Raw genomic sequence first — 22,122 nt, forward strand, 5'->3', positions numbered from 1 at the left:
ATTGGCAGCAGAGAACTGGAAGGAAAGACGACCAAAGGAGGAATTGGCTTTGGGGGTGACCAGTGAGATATACCTGCTGGAGCGCGTGCTACGAGTGGGTCCAGAGTAGTGATGCTGGACGGGCGAGCAGGTGCAGGCAGTGATCGATTGAATAGCATGCATTTAGTTTTACTTCCATTTAAGAGCAGTTGGAGGCCACGGAAGGAGAGTTGTATGGCATTGAAGCTCGTCTGGAGGTTAGTTAACACAGTGTCCAAAGAGGGGCCAGAAGTATACAGAATGGTGTCGTCTGCATGGAGGTGGATCAGAGAATCAACAGCAGCAAGAGCAACATCATTGATGTATACAGAGAAGAGAGTCTGCCTGAGAATTGAACCCTGTGGCACACCCATAGAGACTGCCAGAGGTCCGGACAGCAGGCCCTCCGATTTGACACACTGAACTCTATCAGAGAAGTAGTTGGTAAACCAGGCGAGGCAATCATTTGAGAAACCAAGGCTGTCGAGTCTGCCAATAAGAATGTAGTGATTGACAGAGTCGAAAGCCTTGGCCAGGTCGATGAATACGGCTGCACAGTAATGTCTCTTATCGATGGCGGTTATGATGTCGTTTAGGACCTTGAGCGTGGCTGAGGTGCACCCATGGCCAGCTCTGAAACCAGATTGGATAGCAGAGAAGGTACGGTGGGATTCGAAATGATCAGTAATCTGTTTGTTAACTTGGCTTTCGAAGACCTTAGAAAGACAGGGTAGGATAGATATAGGTCTGTAGCAGTTTGGGTCTAGAGTGTCACCCCCTTTGAAGAGGGGGATGATCGCGGCAGCTTTCCAATCTTTGGGAATCTTGCAACAACTTCGGCAGATAATTTTAGAAAGAGAGGGTCCAGATTGTCTAGCCTGGCTGATTTGTACGGGTCCAGATTTTGCAGCCACTTTCAGAACATCAGCTATCTGGATTTGGGTGAAGGAGAAATGGTGGGGGCATTGGCGGGTTGCTGTGGAGGGTGCCGGGCAGTTGACCGGGGTAAGGGTAGCCAGGTGGAAAGCATGGCCAGCCGTAGAGAAATGCTTATTGAAATTCTCAATTATAGTGGATTTATCAGTGGTAACAGTGTTTCCTAGCCTCAGAGCAGTGGGCAGCTGGGAGGAGGTGCTCTAATTCTCCATGGACTTTACAGTTAACCAGAACTTTTTTGAGTTAGTACTAAAGGATGCAAATTTCTGTTTGAAAAAGCTAGCCTTAGCTTTTCTAACTGCCTGTGTATATTTGTTCCTAACTTCCCTGAAAAGTTGCATATCACGGGGGCTATTCGATGCTAATGCAGAACGCCACAGGATGTTTTTGTGCTGGTCAAGGGCAGACAGGTCTGGAATGAACCAAGGACTATATCTATTCCTAGATCTACATTTCTTGAGTGGGGCATGCTTATTTAAGATGGTGAGGAAGGCACTTTTAAAGAATAGCCAGGTATCATCTACTGATGGGATGAGGTCGATGTCATTCCAGGATACCCCGGCCAGGTCGATTAGAAAGGCCTGCTCGCAGAAGTGTTTTAGGGAGCGTTTGACAGTGATGAGGGGTGGTCATTTGGTCGCAGACCCATTACGGATGCAGGCAATGAGGCAGTGATCGCTGAGATGTTGATTGAAAACAGCAGAGGTGTATTTGGAGGGCGAGTTAGTTAGGATGACATCTATGAGGGTGCCCGTGTTTACGGATTTGGGGTTGTACCTGGTAGGTTCATTGATAATTTGTGTGAGATTGAGGGCATCAAGCTTAGATTGTAGGATGGCCGGGGTGTTAAGCATGTCACAGTTTAGGTCACCTAGTAGCACAAGCTCAGAAGATAGATGGGGGGCAATCAATTCACATATGGTATCGAGGGCACAGCTGGGGGCAGAGGGTGGTCTATAGCAAGCGACAAGAGTGAGAGACTTGTTTTTGAAAAGGTTAATTTTTAGAAGTAGAAGCTCGAATTGTTTGGGTACAGACTTGGATAGTAATACAGAACTCTGCAGGCTATCTTTGCAGTAGATTGCAACACCGCCCCCTTTGGCAGTTCTATCTTGGTGGAAAATGTTATAGTTAGCGATGGAGATTTCAGGGTTTTTGGTGGTTTTCCTAAGCCAGGATTCAGACACGGCTAAGACATCCGGGTTGGCAGAGTGTGCTAAAGCAGTGAGTAAAACAAACTTAGGTAGTAGGCTTCTAATGTTAACATGCATGAAACCAAGTCTTTTACGGTTACAGAAGTCAACAAATGAGAGCACCTGGGGAGTGGGAGTGGAACTAGGCACTGCAGGACCTGGATTAACCTCCACATCACCAGAGGAACAGAGGAGAAGTAGGATAAGGGTACGGCTAAAGGCTATACGAACTGGCCGTCTAGTACGTTTGGAACAGAGAGTAAAAGGAGCAGGTTTCTGGGCACGATAGCATAGATTCAAGGCATAGTGTACAGACAAAGGTAAGGTAGGATGTGAGTACATTGGAGGTTAACCTAGGCATTGAGAAATGATGAGAGAGATATAGTCTCTAGAGACGTTTAGACCAGGTGATGTCATCGCATATGTAGGAGGTGGAACAACATGGTTGGTTAAGGCATATTGAGCAGGGCTAGAGGCTCTACAGTGAAATAAGACAGTAATCACTAACCAGGACAGTAATGGATGAGGCATATTGATATTAGAGAGAGGCATGCGTAGCCAAGTGAACATATGGGTCCAGTGTGTGGTTGGTCTGACTGGGGACACGGCGATTCAGACAGTTAGCAGGCCGATGCTAACAAGCTAGCAGTTAGCAGACCGGGGCTGGCAGTTAGCAGACCGGGGCAGGCAAGCTAGCAGTTAGCAGACCGGGGAAAGCAAGCTAGCAATTAACAGACCGGTGCTAGCAAGTTAGCCTTTGGGGGACGTCGCGATGGGAGTAAGTCTGTTTTTGCCTCTTCGTGCGTTGACGTCGATAGTCGTGGAATTAGTAGGGTTCCAAGTAGCTCTAGGTAGCAAGTAGGCCGCGGTTAGCAGAATGGGCCTTCAGCGGACGTCGCGCCTGAGGGGCCTGTTGGAATTCTTGGGCAGATTATGTCAGTATTCCGGTCGTAGAGGATCGGCGGGGTTCCGTGCCCCGTACCGACAGTAGAAGAGGTCCGGATATTGTAGCCCAGGAGTGGGCTTCGGTGGTAGCACAGGAGCCCTGGCCGGGCTAGCTTCAGGCTAATTGGTGCTTGCTCCGGGATGGAAACGCTAGCCAGGAGTTAACCAGAACTTTTTTGAGTTAGTACTAAAGGATGCAAATTTCGGGAATTGCAGTTAGCTAGTTGCGAAGATCCAGGTGAAAACGTTCAGAGTTTGCGGTAGGAATCCGGGGATATGGGGGAAAAAATAAAATAATAATAATAGGTCCGTTATGCTCTGGTTTGAGTCACGTTGTTCGAACTGGCGAGAGCTTTCTGAGCTAAAGGTTAGCTGATGACCGCTAGCAATGGTTTGCTAACTGATAGCTGGTAGGTAGTTAGCTGGCTTGCTTCAGTTGAGGGATTCCAGATCCGAAGTAAATAGAAATACTTTAGAAAAAAAACAGATTCACGCCACATTGGGTGAGGCGGGTTGCAGGAGAGTATTTTGAAGTTTAGGTTTAGGAAAATATTTTAAAATGATATGCAAAGAAAAAGATGTAAAAAGATATATACAAGGGACACGACAGCACAAAGACAAAGACGTCTGACTGCTACGCCATCTTGGATTACCTAGTGTCTTAAAAAAAACACAAGAGTCAAGAGGATACAGACAGATCAAGGCAAGGGCGAAATTGGGGTGTAGATATTGGGGTGGATGAACAGTAGATAGGGGTTCCGGGGGGTCCTCCCCCGACGTTTTAAAACACATTTCCTGCAATTCTACACAGTTTGACAAAATGGCCACTTTCATCTTGATTGTAAAAAGCATATCAAACATCCTCCCTCCCAATTAAGTTTCTATGTGGGAATTTTCAGAACAATCTAAGAAACCCTAAATATTTTCAGCCTATGCTGGCATGGAATCCCCCTACATGCTTTTTTTATATTCTACTGCCACTAGTCCTCAGATGAACAACAAATTATGCATAAAATATTGGGCAGATATCTATAATAATAATAACATTATGTAAAGGTTAAATCAGGCAGAAGTTGATCCCTCCTAGTTATCCCTCCTAGTGACTGTCATTACATTCAGAAAGCCATGGAGATAAACCTTGCCCGTGTAGGAGCTGAGCAGAGCACTTGAGGAAAGAGATTGCACAACACCAAACAATGGAGAGGGAATCATCTCTCTTTCTCTCTCTCTCTCTTACGCTTTCTCCCTGTCTCTCTCATCATTCCTCACTCTCTCTCTCTCTAATGGCAGGAGACAGAGTTTTTTTTATCTGTGCCATATCTCATGGGAGCAGTGAACCCTACAGAGAACAGGAGAGATATTTCACACACACATCCCATGCTGAAACCACCGTCTGGAAAATGTGTGTGTGTTTGTGTGTGTGTGCGTCTGTGTGTGTGTGTGTAATGCTCATATGACAGCGTGGAGGGATTAACATTTAAACTATAATTCATAGCCATTGACACAAGGATCACGCACACGCACAGTAATGAATGACATTACTAATTGTCATCATTCGTTTCCATCTATCTCTAAACCCATATAGAACATGATAGATGGATACATTTTAAAATGTTAAGGCAATATTGACTAGTGTTCACCCAGGATTCATCCATCGCAGTGAAACGTATCACCAGCAGCGCATCCAGTCAATCTTTATCCATGTGATCAATCAACAGGATATTTATTCATCATAATTTCCCCCTTCGCTAATAATAGCATCATTTTCAGGATTGGAGTGAATTCCATTTCAATTCAGTCAAATCAGTTTACTTCTTGAATTGACTGAATTCAAATGGAATTGACCCTAATCCTGATTACTATGGGCCTGTACCAAAACAATATACTAATGGTATAATTAAAACAATGTAGATGGTATAATATAAACCCCTCTGTACAGTTGATTGACAGCTGATTGGTGGTTTGTGTTTTCTCACCTGCTTGTATAGAGCACAGATGTGTAGAGCCGTGTTTCCCGAGGCGTTCTGGACACCCATATCTGCTCTGTAGAACAACAGGTGCTCCAGGTGCTGGACATGTCCATATCTACATGCCTGCCACACAAACACAGAGACCAGGTCAAATAATGTCCATACCTACAGGTCTGTCATACAAACACAGAGACCAGGTCAAATAATGTCCATACCTACAGGTCTGTCATACAAACACAGAGACCAGGTCAAATAATGTCCATACCTACAGGTCTGTCATACAAACACAGAGACCAGGTCAAATAATGTCCATACCTACAGGTCTGACATACAAACACAGAGACCAGGTCAAATAATGTCCATACCTACAGGTCTGTCATACAAACAAACGAACAAAGACCAGGTCAAATAATGTCCATACCTACAGGTCTGTCATACAAACACAGAGACCAGGTCAAATAATGTCCATACCTACAGGTCTGTCATACAAACACAGAGACCAGGTCAAATAATGTCCATACCTACAGGTCTGTCATACAAACACAGAGACCAGGTCAAATAATGTCCATACCTACAGGTCTGTCATACAAACACAGAGACCAGGTTAAATAATGTCCATACCTACAGGTCTGACATACAAACACAGAGACCAGGTCAAATAATGTCCATACCTACAGGTCTGTCATACAAACAAACGAACAAAGACCAGGTCAAATAATGTCCATACCTACAGGTCTGTCATACAAACAAAGGCACAGAGACCAGGTCAAATAATGTCCATACCTACAAGTCTGTCATACAAACAAATAATGTCCATACCTACAGGTCTGTCATACAAACAAAGGCACAGAGACCAGGTCAAATAATGTCCATACCTACAGGTCTGTCATACAAACAAACAAACAAACAAACGAACAGAGAGGAGGTAAAAAAAAGAAAAAAAGGCATGTCCATATCTACACGTCTGCCACAAAAACACAAATACATAAACAAAGACCAGGTCAAAAGAAAATGAAACAATCTATCCAGTAGCCTAGCTATCATAAGGCACACCGGGACTATCATAGAAAATGACCAAACATTAGCCGGTAGACTAAAGATATTCTCAACTGTATCGTCTTGTTCTGCACACTAGATGTCAGTCAGAGTACCAACTGAGCGGAGCTATCTTACTGTTGTTTTGCTGCTGATGGTCTAGCAAAGCTTGCTTCTCAACCAAAGCAATTCATAAAGTGAAACATCTACCAAAAGCGGAATTATTTCTAATCAACTACAAGATAGCTTATTCAAGGGAGTCCATATAATGTCAATGGCTTGGCTAATTTGCTTTAGTACTGTATCAGGCGCTGTAACTTGAGACTCCCAACTAAACCAGTATGTAGAACATTTGTATGTAAAACCCTTTGGGGAAAGGGGATACCTAATCAGTTGCACAACCGAATGCATTCAACCGAAATGTGTCTTCTGCATTTAACCAATCCCCTATGAATCAGAGAGGTGCGGGGGGCTGCCTTAATAGACTTCCACGTCATCAGAGACCGGGGAGTAGTTGTTGTTGGGGGTTAACTGTTAACTTGATCAAAGGCAAAACGGCAGATTTTTCCACCTTGCCAGCTTACTGGCCCAAAAGGTTACTGGCCAAAGCTCTTAACCGTTAGGCTACCTCTATATAAATCCAATCGATTATTACACCTGGTGTATCTCATGCCAGCCGTTCTCGTCATGGCAAGAGATGGTGGCGTGGGCCCTCAGTAGCAGCTCACAGCAGCTTGGGTCTCCCTCCACCAGGACTGTATGGTAGAGGGGGGTCAGACTCTGGCTGTCCTTGTAGTCTGGAGATGCGCCCAGGTCCAGTAGAGCCTGAGGGGGGCGACAGAGAGTATTAGGGTGAGCAATTTAGGTTTAAGTTGATGTTGCTGATCTTAGGTCAGTTAAACATTTTTTCCACTAATGGTTAAGGCTAGGTTTGGGGAAGCTGATACATCCTAGATCTGTACATAGGAGAAACTTCAGCCCTGAGCTACACTTTATTTAAAGTAACTGTCCAATGTTTCCCGATTTCTATAAAATATGACCTATAATTAATTAAAATATGAGTGAAATAACTTTGCTTCCAAAAAAATTGTATTTAAGCAAGTTAAATAGCAGTTCTTCTGTGTTGGAATGGTGTGGGCGTACCCCAACAGAATGGTGTGGGCGTATACTGGTCATTAAAAACATTCATGCAGTAGCCCGCTTATTGGCCAGCTCATCCTCCTTAGGATGATGACAGGAGGAAATAGTAAAAAATTAAAATAAACGGTCTGTTTGACATACAAGTTTGAGGTGGGGTTTTTGAAGTGTTTTTTCTCCAATTTATACACTGAACAAAATAATAAAACGCAACATGCAACAATTTCAAAGAGTTACAGTTCATATAAGGAAATCAGTCAATTGAAATACATTCAGTAGGACCTAATATATGGATTTCACATGTCTGGGAATACAGATATGCAAGATACCTTAAAAAAAAGGTAGGGGCGCGGATAAAAAAAAACGGTCAATATCTGGTGTGACCACCATTTGCCTCATGCAGCGGGACACATCTCCTTCGCATAGAGTTGATCAGGCTGTTGATTGTGGCCTGTGGAATGTTTTCCCACTACTCTTCAATGGCTGTGCAAAGTGGCTGGATATTGTTCAGGAACTGGAACATGCTGTCATACACGTCAATCCAGAGCATCCCAAACATGCTCAATGGTGACTAGTCTGGTGAGTATGCAGGCCACGGAAGAACTGGGACATTTTCAGCATCCAGGAATTGTGTACAGATCTTTGCGACATGGGGCAGTTCCATTATCATGCTGAAACATGAGGTGATGGTGGCAGTTGAATGGCATGACAATGGGCCTCAGGATCTCGTCATGGTATATCTGTATATTCAAATTTCCATACATAAAATGCAATTGTGTTCATTGTCTATAGCTTGTCTATAGCAATGCCAATTGCATGCTCCCTGAAAACTTGAGCCATCTGTGGCATTGTGTTATGTGAAAAAAAACTGCACATTTTAGAGTGGCCTTTTATTTTCCCCAGCACAAGGTGCACCTATGTGATGATCATGCTGTTTAATCAGCCACACCAGATGGATTATCTTGGCAGAAATGCTCTCTAACCGGGATGTAAACAAATTAGTGCACACAATTTAGGATTTTTTATTTCAGCTCACGAAACATGGGACCAACACTTTAAATGTTGCGTTTATATTTTTGTTCAGTGTAGTACAGGATTAGTATTTGATGAGTCAACATTATTTTGGTAAGTGTTAATAGAATATAAACTTTTAAAAGTGAGATTTTCACTGGACAGTTACTGTAAAGCCTGCAGGTAGAATGCTTTATTTAAGTGATATGCCCGAGAAGCCATTGTTTATATATCCTCCAAACACCAGCTTCGAGGGCATTATCACTTTTAGACAATGGGTTACCAACATATTCAAATAATGATTGACATATGTTCATTAAAAACATTATTTTAATTAACTTATTCATACTATTTCCTCCTTCCACAAGTTATAGGCCCGACACAAATCTAGGGTTGCTAGAGACCCAGTTGTTCAGTCTTTTTGTTCTGTATCTATAGACACGACCCAGTCGTTCGTTCTAAATGTTCCATTGCCATACTGGCTGACAGTGGCAACGTTCTTATCCATTATTGCTAGCTAGCCAACTACGGCTAACTTACGGTCACGTCAAAAAGTGCAGCCAGAATAACAGCAAAGTAGCTGCATTTGCATTTGTTTAAGCTGTTTTCTAGTGACATTTATTTGGATACATCCGTAACAATAAACTAATGAGTCGCGATTTCGCCTGTCATAGAACATGTGCACACTCGTCAGGACACTGTTGTTCAGATGAGCTAGTCAACAACACAGCTACAGTAACACAATCACAATCATCGAATTTGAATATTGAAACAATGTTGCTAATGTCAGAGAGACAGACAGCAAGGTTTATACAAATCTCCGCAGTTGAAAACTAAAAGTTAGTCGAAAAGAAATGTGAGATAATGTCTAGATGATTTTTATAGTGGAGATCAAGTTTATAAGTTGCTTGGCTGGGCTTATGAGACAATGAATTGCACAGTCAGATGGAACAGAGTAAATAGGCATTTTAATGTCATAGATTTAGCAGGTGGCAACTTGTGGAATAGACACTGGAATAGACACACGGCTGGAATGCGATTTTAACCAATCAGCATTTAGGATTAGATCCACCTGTTGTATAAAAATTGTTATTAACATGTACGAGCCTCTTTATTGCTTTACAATATTGTAGCGACCCTTTAGATCTATTATGTGGGGGGCTCATGGAGAAAGTATGGGGGAAGGAGTTGCCCCTAGTTCAGATAACTTACTAGGTTTGGGGGTTTAGGGGGATCTGAGCGAGAGCGAGACAGATCGAGACTGAGTGGAGAGTGATAACGTTCCTCTGAGTTCCGCTAAGTTCATCCTAGATACGGATGCCAGTAATGACCCAGGAAAGAGAATGAGTTGTTGCCGATTACAGTCACATCTTTGACAAGCCAGAGAATAACTATTGTGTAACACGCCGGGAGCTTCTAGAAGTTGATAGCCTGTCCAGGTGGCCATGTGCGCCAGAATGCCGTGACTGTGATCGAGCACAATCACGTAAGGCATGAACCTGCAAGTGGGTCAGATCTCAGAATTTCGGGTCTGTTGGACCCGTGAAGACCTCTACCCAGACAGTTTTGTTAATCCAATGTGGGTCTTTGTTACTCCCAGAGCTGCTACCAGGAAATTAACAGTAAATAAACTTTTGTGAAGGTTTGGTGTGGTATGGCTATTATTAGCCTTAGCTACCTCAGGCCAATGAAGGCAGTGTGCACTGGAGCTCCAACTGACATCGACAGTTGAACTTGAGGGGAGGAAGAAGGCCTACCAGAGCTACTCTTTTAATCTAACAATATACTGCTTATCTTTATAAAAACTATTCTGATCGAAAAAGTATGAATTAGCCTCGTTCTGTATGCCTATATCTGTATAGCAGTAGTAGACTATCTGACAAGGATAAAGAATGCATGTTGGTGTCGGGAACATGGCACCGAAGCTTTTCTTCCTTTATATTTATTTTTGAAATATTAATATCATACAGTGGATGCCTAAGCCTATTTGGCCTATATGAATGCAATACCCTGAAGCATTTAGCACTCAAATCTCTGACAGCTAAACCGTGATGTGGACAATTATTGTTTTAAGAAAGTAAAAAGTCACACCCTGATCTGTTTCACCTGTCTTTGTGATTGTCTCCACCCTCCCTCCAGGTATCGCCCATCTTCCCCTGTGTATTTATACCTGTGTTCTAGGTTTGTCTATTGCCAGTTCGTCTTGTTTGTCAAGTCAACCAGCGATTTTTGTCTTGGCTCCTGCTTTTCCCAGTCTCTCATTTTCTCGCCTTCCTGGTTTTGACCCTTGCCTGTCCTGACTCTGAGCCCGCCTGCCTGACCACTCTGCCTGACCCTGAGCCTGCCTGCTGACCTGTACTTTTGCCCCACCTCTGGATTATTGACCTCTGCCTACCTTGACACTGAGCCTGCCTGCCGTCCGGTACCATTGCCCCACCTCTGGTTTACTGACCCCTGCCTGCCTTAACCTGTCTATTGCCTGCCACTGTTGGACTATTAAACCATTGTTAATTCGATGCGTCTGCATCTGGGTCTTACCTTCATAGCTGATAAAACCCCAAAAACAGTAGGCTATAAAGTTTTTAATATGCTACACATCAAAACAAAATGAATAGGTTTTTTGTCATTTGTTAGAGGCATTTTCTAAGGACACGTAACTGTGGGTTATTTGGCAAATATTGCTTGTTTATTGATGCCGCTGGCAGTGCCATGTCTGTGGTTTCTTTCTCTCTGTCACGCCCTGACCTTAGAGAGACGTTTATTTTCCTCTAGTTTGGTTAGGTCAGGGTGTGATGTGGGGTGGGCAATCTAGTTTGTCTATTTCTTTGTGTTGAGCCGAGTATGGTTCCTAATCAGAGGCAGCTGCCTATCATTGTCTCTGATTAGGAATCATACTTAGGCAGCCCTTTTTTCCACCTTTAGTTGGGGGATCTTGTTTTTGTGTAGCTGCCTTTGAGCAGCCCCAGAACGTCACATTTTCCTCCTGTTTGTTGTTTTGGTGAGTTTCATTTTCATTAAAAAGATGTGGAATTCCATGCACGCTGCGCCTTGGTTTATTTATGATCGGGAGTTCGAAGATAGCGATCGTGACAGAAGATCCCACCACAAGAAAGCCAAGCAGCATGCATTTACTGGGAAGACGAGCTGGACCGGGGAGAACCAACATCGACGGAAGCACGAGAGGCAGCCCCAAAAAATATTTTTTTTGGGGGGCACACGGGGAGTTTGGCAGAGTCAGGGTGGAGTCCTGAGCCAACTCCCAGTGCTTACCGTGGGGAGCGAGTGACGAGGCAAGCACCGTGTTATGTGGTGATGCGCACTGTGTCGCCAGTGCGCACTCACAGGCCAGTGCGATCTGTGCCCGCACCCTGCAGTTGTCGAGCTAGGTTGAGCATCCAGCAAAGACGGGTTGTGCCAGCCATACGCTCCAGACCTCCAGTGTGCCTCCACGGCCCAGTATATCCTGCCAGTTCTATGCACTGTGTTGCCAGTGCGCCTGCACAGCCCAGTTCGTCCTGTGCCAGCGCTCCGCCCTTGCCGGGTTAAAGTAAACATCCAGCCAGGACGGTTTGTGCCAGCCCTAAGCTCCAGACCTCCAGTGCGCCTCCACGGCCCAGTATACCCTGTGCCTGCTCTGCGCACCCAGTCTCTAGTGCGTCTCCCCAGTCCGGTGAGACCTGTTCCGGCTCCACGTAAGAAGCCTCCAGTGATTATCCATGGTCCGAAGCCTCCAGTGATGATCCATGGTACGAAGCCTCCAGTGATGATCCATGGCCCGGAGCCTGTAGGGATGATCCATGGCACGAAGCCTCCAGTGATAATCCATGGCCCGGAGCCTCAAGTGATAATCCATGGCAAGAAGCCTGTAGGGATGATCCATGGCCCGGAGCCTGTAGGGATGATCCATGGCACGAAGCCTCCAGTGATGATCCATGGCCCGGAGCCTGTAGGGATAATCCATGGCAAGAAGCCTGTAGGGATGATCCATGGTACGAAGCCTCCAGTGATAATCCATGGCCCGGAGCCTCAAGTGATAATCCATGGCAAGAAGCCTGTAAGGATGATCCATTGCCCGGAGCCTTTAGGGATGATCTATGGCACGAAGCCTCCAGTGATAATCCATGGCCCGGAGCCTCCAGTGATAATCCATGGCCCGGAGCCTGTTGGGATGATCCATGGCACGGAGCCTGTAGTGACGATCCATGGCACGGAGCCTGCAGCGACTGTCCCCAGTCCGGAACCTCCGGAGACGGCCTGCAGTCCGGAGCCTCCGGAGACGGCCTGCAGTCCGGAGCCTCCTGAGACGGCCTGCAGTCCGGAGCCTCCTGAGACGGCCTGCAGTCCGGAGCCTCCTGAGACGGCCTGCAGTCCGGAGCCTCCTGAGACGGCCTGCAGTCCGGAGCCTCCTGAGACGGCCTGCAGTCCGGAGCCTCCTGAGACGGCCTGCAGTCCGGAGCCTCCTGAGACGGCCTGCAGTCCGGAGCCTCCTGAGACGGCCTGCAGTCCGGAGCCTCCTGAGACGGCCGGCAGTCCGGAGCCTTCAGCGGCGGCCGGCATTCCGGAGCCTTCAGCGGCGGTCGGCAGTTCGGGTGGTGTACTTAATAAACTATGGGGTAAATTGAGCATAGGGACAGGGTAGGTTGAGCCGCCTTGGGGTAAATGGGTGATGGTTTCATGTGACAGTTGGTGATGGTGCTGGTAGGTCAAAGTTTAACCTGTTGAGGGTAGGGGGCAGTATTGACATGGCTGGATAAAAAACGTACCCGATTTAATCTGGTTACTACTCCTGCCCAGTAACTAGAATATGCATATAATTATTGGCTTTGGATAGAAAACACTCCAAAGTTTCTAAAACTGTTTGAATGGTGTCTGTGAGTATAACAGAACTCAAATGGCAGGTCAAAACCTGAAAGATTCCTTTACAGGAAGTGGCCTGTCTGACCATTTATTGTCTTTCTTTGACATCTTTCAAAAACTTAGGATCTCTGCGGTAACGTGACACTTCCCACGGCTCCAATAGGCTCTCAGAGCCCGAGAAAAACCTGAATGTCGTCATTCCAGCCCCAGGCTGAAACACATTATCGCCTTTCTCAAGTGGCCGATCAAGGGACTGTGGGCTTAGGCGCGTGCACTGGCCGCCCCCGTCTTTGTGTTTTTTCCTCTGTTTGTCGAAAAGGAGATTCCCGGTCGGAATATTATCGCTTTTTTACGAGATAAATTGCATAAAAATTGATTTTAAACAGCGGTTGACATGCTTCGAAGTACGGTAATGGAATATTCAGAATTTTTTTGTCACGAATTGCGCCATGCGCACGACCCTGATTTACCATTTCGGATAGTTTCTGGAACGCACGAACAAAACGCCGCTATTCGGATATAACGCTGGATTATTTTGGACCAAACCAACATTTGTTATTGAAGTAGCAGTCCTGGGAGTGCATTCTGACGAAGACAACAAAAGGTAATCAAACTTTTATAATAGTAAATCTGATATTGGTGAGTGCTAAACTTGCCGGGTGTCTAAATAGCTAGCCCGTGATGGCTGGGCTATGTACTTAGAATATTGCAAAATGTGCTTTCACCAAAAAGCTATTTTAAAATCGGACATATCGAGTGCATAGAGGAGTTCTGTATCTATAATTCTTAAAATAATTGTTATGCTTTTTGTGAACGTTTATCGTGAGTAATTTAGTAAATTGTTAGTAAATTCCCCGGAAGTTTGCGGGGGGTATGCTAGTTCTGAACGTCACATGCTAATGTAAAAAGCTGGTTTTTGATATAAATATGAACTTGATTGAACAAAACATGCATGTATTGTATAACATAATGTCCTAGGATTGTCATCTGATGAAGATCAAAGGTTAGTGCTGCATTTAGCTGTCTTCTGGGTTTTTGTGACATTATATGCTAGCTTGAAAAATGGGTGTCTGATTATTTCTGGCTTGGTACTCTGCTGACATAATCTAATGTTTTGCTTTCGTTGTAAAGCCTTTTTGAAATCGGACAGTGTGGTTAGATTAATGAGAGTCTTGTCTTTAAATAGCTGTAAAATAGTCATATGTTTGAGAAATTGAAGTAATAGCATTTCAAAGGTTTTGAAAATCGCGCCACAGGATTCAACTGGCTGTTACGTAGGTGGGACGAATTCGTCCCGCCTGCCCCAGAGAGGTTAACGATGAACAGGCAGCTAACTGCGAGATACTCAGACAGGCCCATCGGGCCCGACTGGTCCACGACTGGAGGTTCGTGGCCGATGCCTCCCCCCAAGCCCAGATCAGCAAAATAGTGCGAATCACCAGGGCGTGGCTCCTAACCGACGTATCCACCCTCTCCAACATAGACAAAGTGGTCATGGATCGCTTCTTACAGGCGCTATCCCACGACATGAAGAGGGCAGCAAGTCTACGCACGCCCCAAACCTGAAGGGACTCCCGGGAGCAGTGGAGATGCATCAGAACACCGAGGCCCTCCTGAAGGGGAGCCGGGCCGAGTTGGAGACCCGTCCGAGGGGATGGAAGGACACCCCCACCGCAGTATACCCCGAACCGACAGTCGACCCCAGGTAGATGGAGATCAAAGGAGGTGTTTTGAGTGTGGCGCCAGGAGGCACCTTGCTTGGAATTGCCCGGCTTGAGAGGATTCAATCCCATCAGCAAGCCCCGGAGGCGAGGTGGGCCACTGTTGGCGCACCACGAACCAAAGGCACCCATGGTCCCGGTGAAGGTCGACAGAAGCTCTATTAGACTCTGGGAGTGTGGTTACGCTCGTAGCCACGAGCCTGCTGGCCCAGGGGACCGAACGTGGTAGGGAGATGTCCGTCTCCTGTGTCCACGGTGACACAAAGCGGTATCCAACCGTACAGGCCAATATCGTGACACCACAAGGGGGCTGCCAGATGATGGTGGGTGCCGTACCAGAGTTGCCGGTACCCCTCCTCGTGGGACGAGTTTGTCCACTGTCCAGGGCACTGTGGAGGCATGAGCTGAGGAAAAAGGTACAAGCCGGCGGAAGACAAGAGCGAGGACGACCCGTTGCCTGCGTGACCTGGAGGGAAGTTGACAAACCCGTATCTGGAGTCGGAGTCTGAGGGGGCGACGGACCCCCCCCCCCGGTGAACAACGGGAGGAGGAGCCCATCCCCCTCATCGATTTCGAGGGACCAGCCGGGACACTCACTGTGGGCCAACTGAGGGGACAGTTGTGAGGATTCAAACTTGAAAGCCACTACCTGAAAGCTAATCCTGGGGTTGAGTGACTGGCGATACCCCCATTTCCAAATCAAGAATAACCTTTTGTATCAGGTGTCGTGCCAACGGGGGGAACTTCGAGAGGTACTGTTGCTGCCCCAACGGTACGTGGGAATTGTTCACCTGTTGGAGGCACACCTGGGAATGGAGAAGACCCGGGAATGGATGGCCTGGGATGAGGAGGGCTGTGGAAGACTATTGTCACTGCTGCCCGGAGTGTCAAATCACTGCCCCAAAAGCACACTTCCGAAACACGCTGGCCTTCCTACCGATCATAGGGGAGCCCTTTGAACGCATCGCCTTGAACATAGTAGGACGCCTGGTAAAAATGGCACGAGGACACCGGTACATCCTGGTAATAGTAGATTATGCCACCCGGTATCTGCCATTCCCCTATGGGCGGCGGTCTCCAAGGGAATCACCCAGAAGCTGTTCCACCTCTTTAGCCAGGTGGGCATCCCGAATGAGATCCTGACAGACCAAGGTACTGAGTTCATGTCCCGCCTAATGAAAGATTTGTGTGCTCTCCTGCAGATCAAGCATATCTGGGCCGCCATCTTTCACCTGCAGATGAATAGGCTCGTCGAGTGGTTCAATAAAACGCTCAAACAAATGCTGTGGAAGGTCATCGAGCAGGACGGGTGGAACTGGGACCAGCTACTACCCCAGCTAATGTTCTCGGACCGAGAAGTGCCCATCTGCCGATCCACCAGGTTGTCCCCTTTCGAACTCCTCTATGGGAGGAGGCCACGTGGCCTACTGGACCTCACCAAGGAGGTGTGGGAGCCCAGCCGACCTCCTTACGCAGTGTGGTAGAACACAAGGAGAAGGCCCAACACGCTCAAGCCCAGGTTTACAATCGGGGAACACAGCCCCAAAAATTCCAGGTGGGAGACGAGGTGTTGGTCGTAATCCCCACGGCAGTAAGTAAGCTCCTGAAAACATGGCACGGGTAAAATGAGGTGATAGAGAAGCTGGGACCCATCAATTACCACATACGGCATCCGGGGAGACTGAAACCCAAAATTTACCACGTGAACTTATTGAAGAGTTGGCACGAGAGGACAGCCTTGGCCGTGTTATGGTTGGGACCCAGGACGCCAATGGTACAAGTGGTGGTCCGAGCAATGAGGACCTCGACCCGGCTCAGAAGCAAGTGCTCCGGGAGCTCGCCGATCGGAACACGATGGTGTTCTCCGAGAAGCCGGACCGCACGACCCTCATTGAACTCCACGTCCGCACCCGGCGTAATTGTTATTTCTTTTACCTTTATTTAAGTAGGCAAGTCAGTTAAGAACAAATTATTATTTACAACAACAGCCTAGGAACAGTGGGTTAACTGCCTTGTTCAGGGGCAGAACGACAGATTTTGACCTTGTCAGGTCAGGGATTCAAACTTGCAACCTTTCGGTTACTAGTCCAACAATCTAAACATTAGGCTACCTGCCGCCCCGACGGGCGGCCGTAATGGTACGAAAGAGGCCATATCGGTTCCCCGAGGCCCGACAGAAGGCCGTGAAGCAGGAAGTGAAGGCTATGCTGAGGATGGGGGTCATGGAAGAATCCCATAGCACATGGTGCAGCCCCATCGTGTTGGTGCCCAAACCGGAAGGTAGCCTGCACATTTGTAATGATTTCCGAGGTGTGAATGACATCAGCTTGTTTGATGCCTAACCCATGCCGAGGGTGGATGAGCTCATCGACCAATTGGAAAAGGTCCAGTACATCAGCACCCTAAACCTGACCAAAGGATATTGGCAGGTTACCGTTGGCAGCCTCCTCCCGGGAGAAGACTGTGTTTTTGACACTGGACAGCTTATATCAGTACCGGGTGCTCCCATTCGGTTTCCACGGTGCCCCGCCCACATTCCAGCGCCTGATGGACCGAGTCCTCCAATCGCACCAACAATACAGAACAGCCTATATGGATGACATCATCATCCACAGCCAAAGTTGGGAAGAGCACCTGACGCGCCTCCAGGCGGTGCTGGACATGCTCAGGCAAGCCGGGTTGACAGCAAACCCCAAGAAATGCAAGCTATTGTTCGAGGAGGTGGAGTACCTGTGGTATTTGATCGGACGGGGGAACGTCAAGCCCCAGGACAGGAAGGTCCATGCGGTACGTGACTGGCCCGCTCCACGCACCAAGAGACACATCAAGTCCTTCCTGGGACTGGCAGGATACTAAAGCCGGTTTATCCCCAACTTTGAGGCCCATTACCAATCTAACCAGGGCCCGCCTCCCAAAAACAGTGAAATGGACGAGCGAGACAGAAGCGCCGTTCAGACGCCTGAAGAAAGCGCTGTGCTCCCATCCGATTCTCATAATGCCCGATTTCCAAGTGCCGATGTTGGTCCAGACAGATGCATGCGACACGGGACTAGGGGACGTCCTGTCCCAGGTATACGATGGGGAGGAGCACCCCATTTATGTACAAAAGCCGAAAGCTGATAACCAGAGAAAAAAAAGTACTCTATTGTCGAGAAAGAGTGCCTAGCGGTGAAGTGGGTGCTAGACACTCTCAAGTACTACCTGTTGGATACCCACTTCACCCTGGTCACAGACCATGCTCTCTTGGTCTGAATGGCCAGGGGAAGGGACACAAACAATCGGGTCATCAGGTGGTTCATGTCCCTTAACTTCACTAGGGTAGGGGGCAGCATTCGGAATTCTGGATGAAAAGCGTGCCCAAATTAAACTGCCTGGTACTCGGGCCCAGAAGGTAGGATATGTATATTATTAGTAGATTTGGATAGAAAACACTCTGACGTTTCTAAACCTGTTTGAATGATGTCTGTGAGTATAACAGAACTCATATGGCAGGCAAAACCCTGAGAAAAATCAAACCAGGAAGTGGGAAATCTGAGGCTTGTAGTTTTTAAGTGATTGCCTTTACAGTATACAGTGACTTAGGGTTCATTTTGCACTTCCTAAGGCTTCCACTAGATGTCAAGTTGGTGGCTCAGAAAAGAATATGACTTCAGTGGCCCGCATTCACGTGAGAGGTAGCTGTGTTCCATTACATTTTTGCAGACATTGGAATCGTCCGGTTGGAATATTATTGAAAATGTATGTTAAAAAGACCCTAAAGATTGATGCTATACATCGATTGACATGTTTCTACGAACGTAAATAAAACTTTTTTTTACTTTTCGTCGTAGAATTTTCGGCGCGCTTCCTACATTTGGAGTAGCTCACTGAACGCGCTAACAAAAAGGAGGTATTTGGACATAAATGATGGACTTTATGGAACAAAACAACATTTATTGTGATGACTCCAAAATGGCGGGTATCTGTATTGCCTGATGTTGTTTTCTGAGCGTCATACTCACATTATTGCAAAGTGTGCTTTCCCCATGAAGCTTTTTTTAAATCTGTCACAGCGGTTGCATTAAGGAGATGTTTATCTATAATACTTTGAATAACAGTTTAATATTTTATCAACGTTTATGATGAGTATTTCTATAAATTGATGTGCTCATTGCTGCGTGCTCCCGGACGCGCTCCTCCACCCCTATACCCGGGGTACCTGCTCCTACTGACTCCATAGGTTAGGTCCGGAATTCTGTAACTGCGTACTGGCGGCAGAGAAGTCAGGCGCAGGAGAGCGAAAACTGATTTACAACGGTGTCGTTTAATAGACATAAAAACCACTGTAAACAGAACAATAAATGAATGGGTCAAACAAAACCCGGTATCCACCAGCATAACATACACAAGCACTACAAGAAACAATTCCGGACAAGTACATAGGGGGAACAGAGGGTTAAAAACACAACATGTAATTGATGGAATTGAAACCTGGCGTGAGGGAAGACAAGACAAAACCATTGGAAAATGAAAGGTGGATCGGCGATGGCTAGAAGGCCGGTGACATTGACCGCCAAACGCCACCCGAACTAGGAGAGGGACCGACTTCGGCGGAAGTCGTGACATTCTGTGCATGTAAACTTCTGACCCACTGGGAATGTGAAGAAAGAAATAAAAGCTGAAATAAATCATTCTCTCTACTATTATTATGACATTTCACATTCTTAAAATAAAGTGGTGATCCTAACTGACCTAAGACAGGGAATTTTTATTAGGATTAAATGTCAGGAATTGGGAAAAACTGAATTTAAATGTATTTGGCTAAGTTGTATGTAAACTTCCGACTACAACTGCAGGTACGTGGTTACAAAAGGCATCAGTGTCTTAGCAGCGTGATTTGCCAAGGCAGGATACTCTGAGCACAGCCCAATCCAGAAATCTGGCAGTGGCTTCTGATTAAATACATTTTTCACAGAACCACTTGTTGCAATTTCGATGAGGCTCTCTTGTTCAGATATCGGTAAGTGGACTGGATGCAGGGCATGAAAGGTATAACAAATCCAGTTGTTTGTGTCATTCGTTTCTGGAAAGTACCTGCGTAATTGCGCACCCAACTCACTCAGTTGCTTCGCTATATCACATTTGACATTGTCCGTAAGCTTCTTCGGGATCGGTGTCCCGTCCACGGGATAGTTGAGCTAACGTAGGCTAATGCGATTAGCATGAGCTCGTAAGCGACAAGAAGATTTCCCAGGACATAGACATACAGTATCTGGGTGTGAACAATGCTGAATAGGTGTAGACAAAGAAGAGCTCTCCAGTAGGTGTACCAAAACATGCAAAGACCATTTTCTCAAAAGTGATGTTACAAGTTTATCTACTTTCAAAGCATAATTACTTTCCCATTACTCCACAATTGCATTGTATGATATAACATGTTGTAGCTATGAGTCTCTACTTTTATCCAATGTAAAAAACACAATTTCAAATTTTGCTACATCTGACCAAATCGAGGTGGTCGTTCACATATGTTATGTGTAGGACATTGTCAATTATGATTCCTATATGTGGGGTGTTGGTTAAGGGCTTGTAAGTAAACATTTCACGGTAAGGTCTACACTTGTATTCGGCGCATGTGACAAATACAGTTTGATTTGTTATGGGATAGATTGTTTAGAACATTTTAAAAGGTATCAGTTGATACCAATTCTCTCTCTTTCCCATATCCTTGGTCCTAACCCTTCTACGTTTGCAGATCTGAAGGGTCTAGAGAAAAGCAGTAGTGGTGGATGTTCCACTATATTGCTTCAACCATACAGATCTGCACACATCAAAGGGTAAGGCCAAGGGGAAGAGGTAGAGAGGGGAATTGTGGCCGACTTTATAGAAGCTGTAAAAGACATAGAGATACTGGATAACCTTCAGCGTGGCCTGATTCTTGGCCCTGACTGCATGGTGGAGAGCCGTCATCCCATCTTGTGATCTGAAGTCCAGATGTGCTCCACCTTGTTTCAATACAACGATGACCTGCTCCACATTGTAAAGGTGGGCTGCGAAGGTCAGTGGAGTTTCTACAAAACAAACACACAACATGGTGTTGTTTAGTGTTACAGATGTTTCTTAAAAGCAGAAACCCTGAGTTTATTGTATGAACATCATCAAAGCAAATGCTATGGGTAAGTTTCCTGGAATAGAAGGCTAATTCTGGAATAGAAGGCATGTTCAATGAAGAACGGCTATCGAAATAACTTTGTAGTCTAGGACTAGACTTTGTCCTGGAAACCAGCCCTATAGGTCCCACAGAATAAAGGTGCACAAAAACACAAGCAATTGAGACTTTAAAAACATTTGAGGTGAGCTGATCTCTAATTTCCTTTTTCAGTAAACTAAGCCATTCATAATTTATCAGACACTGTTTACTTCTCAGCAGCAGCTGCTGTATAATACAACACGAGGTGCACATCACATAATTGAGTAAGAGCCTAGGTGTGTGTGTGTGTGTGTGGCGTACCACCAGTATCAGGGTCCTGATAGTTGGGGTCGAGGCCTTTCTCCAGCATCTTTGCCACTTTATCCAGCTGGTGATGTTGAATGTGGTCCATGAATTTCCTATAGTTGGCCTAGGAGTAGGAGGGAGCAGAGAAAGAGAGAGAGAGAGCGTGGGGGGGGGGGCGTGATACAGGGACAGGGAGGTTGGTACAGTAGGGAGGTCAGATGATGGTTACACAGGTCTCTGCACTGCTGTTCTTCTCGTGGTGCTTTCCCAGGGACCAGGGACACATGTGCTGCTTTCCAGGCCAGTTATAAATAGCTAAGAGAGCAGGTCCCAGAGCTGAGCTGAGCTGAACAGTGCCAGGCCGAGAGGAAGAGAGGCTCGCCTGCAGCCTTCAGGCAGGCCAGAGACACTACAGGGGGACTGACTCTGACCAGATCACTCTAACGCAGCCACGGCACACACACTTTGAACTCCAACACACACAACACACACACACCACACACACGCGCACGAACACACATAAAGTAAGAGTGGACTTGAAAGAACAGGGGAAACAGCAGGAATGGAATTTGATGGGTGAATTATTTAGTGTGGCATTCCTGTTTGATCCAGAAGGACAGTGATAGGAATTCTCCCGGACTCAGTCGTTTTCTGTCTTAATCCAATAATCCATCCTGTTCTGTGTGTTAAAATACATACCTGCTGAATATTGAGCCCATGGAAATGATGCACTTCAATAATTTACACTTTATATTCAGCTTGTAGCCGAATAGTGTATTGATTTGATCAGTACTACAGAGAAAGGCCCTGAGATGTTCTTTCAC

General features: G+C 46.2%; 1 protein-coding gene across 2 annotated transcripts in view; it reads right to left on the reverse strand.

Annotated features, from left to right (window-relative positions):
• Window positions 1-22,122, reverse strand: part of shank2b (SH3 and multiple ankyrin repeat domains 2b) — a 163,486-nt gene that overhangs the window by 103,693 nt on the left and 37,671 nt on the right. For both annotated transcript variants that reach the window (XM_014147798.2, XM_045696893.1), the window contains 4 exons: window positions 21,314-21,422; window positions 20,722-20,873; window positions 6,755-6,922; window positions 5,069-5,185 (listed from right to left, as the gene is read on the reverse strand). In XM_014147798.2, the coding sequence (XP_014003273.2) occupies window positions 5,069-5,185; window positions 6,755-6,922; window positions 20,722-20,873; window positions 21,314-21,422 (546 nt within the window). The remainder of the gene's footprint in view (window positions 1-5,068; window positions 5,186-6,754; window positions 6,923-20,721; window positions 20,874-21,313; window positions 21,423-22,122) is intronic.

Source organism: Salmo salar, chromosome ssa16 (genome assembly GCF_905237065.1).
Source record: "Salmo salar chromosome ssa16, Ssal_v3.1, whole genome shotgun sequence".
Lineage (NCBI taxonomy): Eukaryota > Metazoa > Chordata > Actinopteri > Salmoniformes > Salmonidae > Salmo > Salmo salar.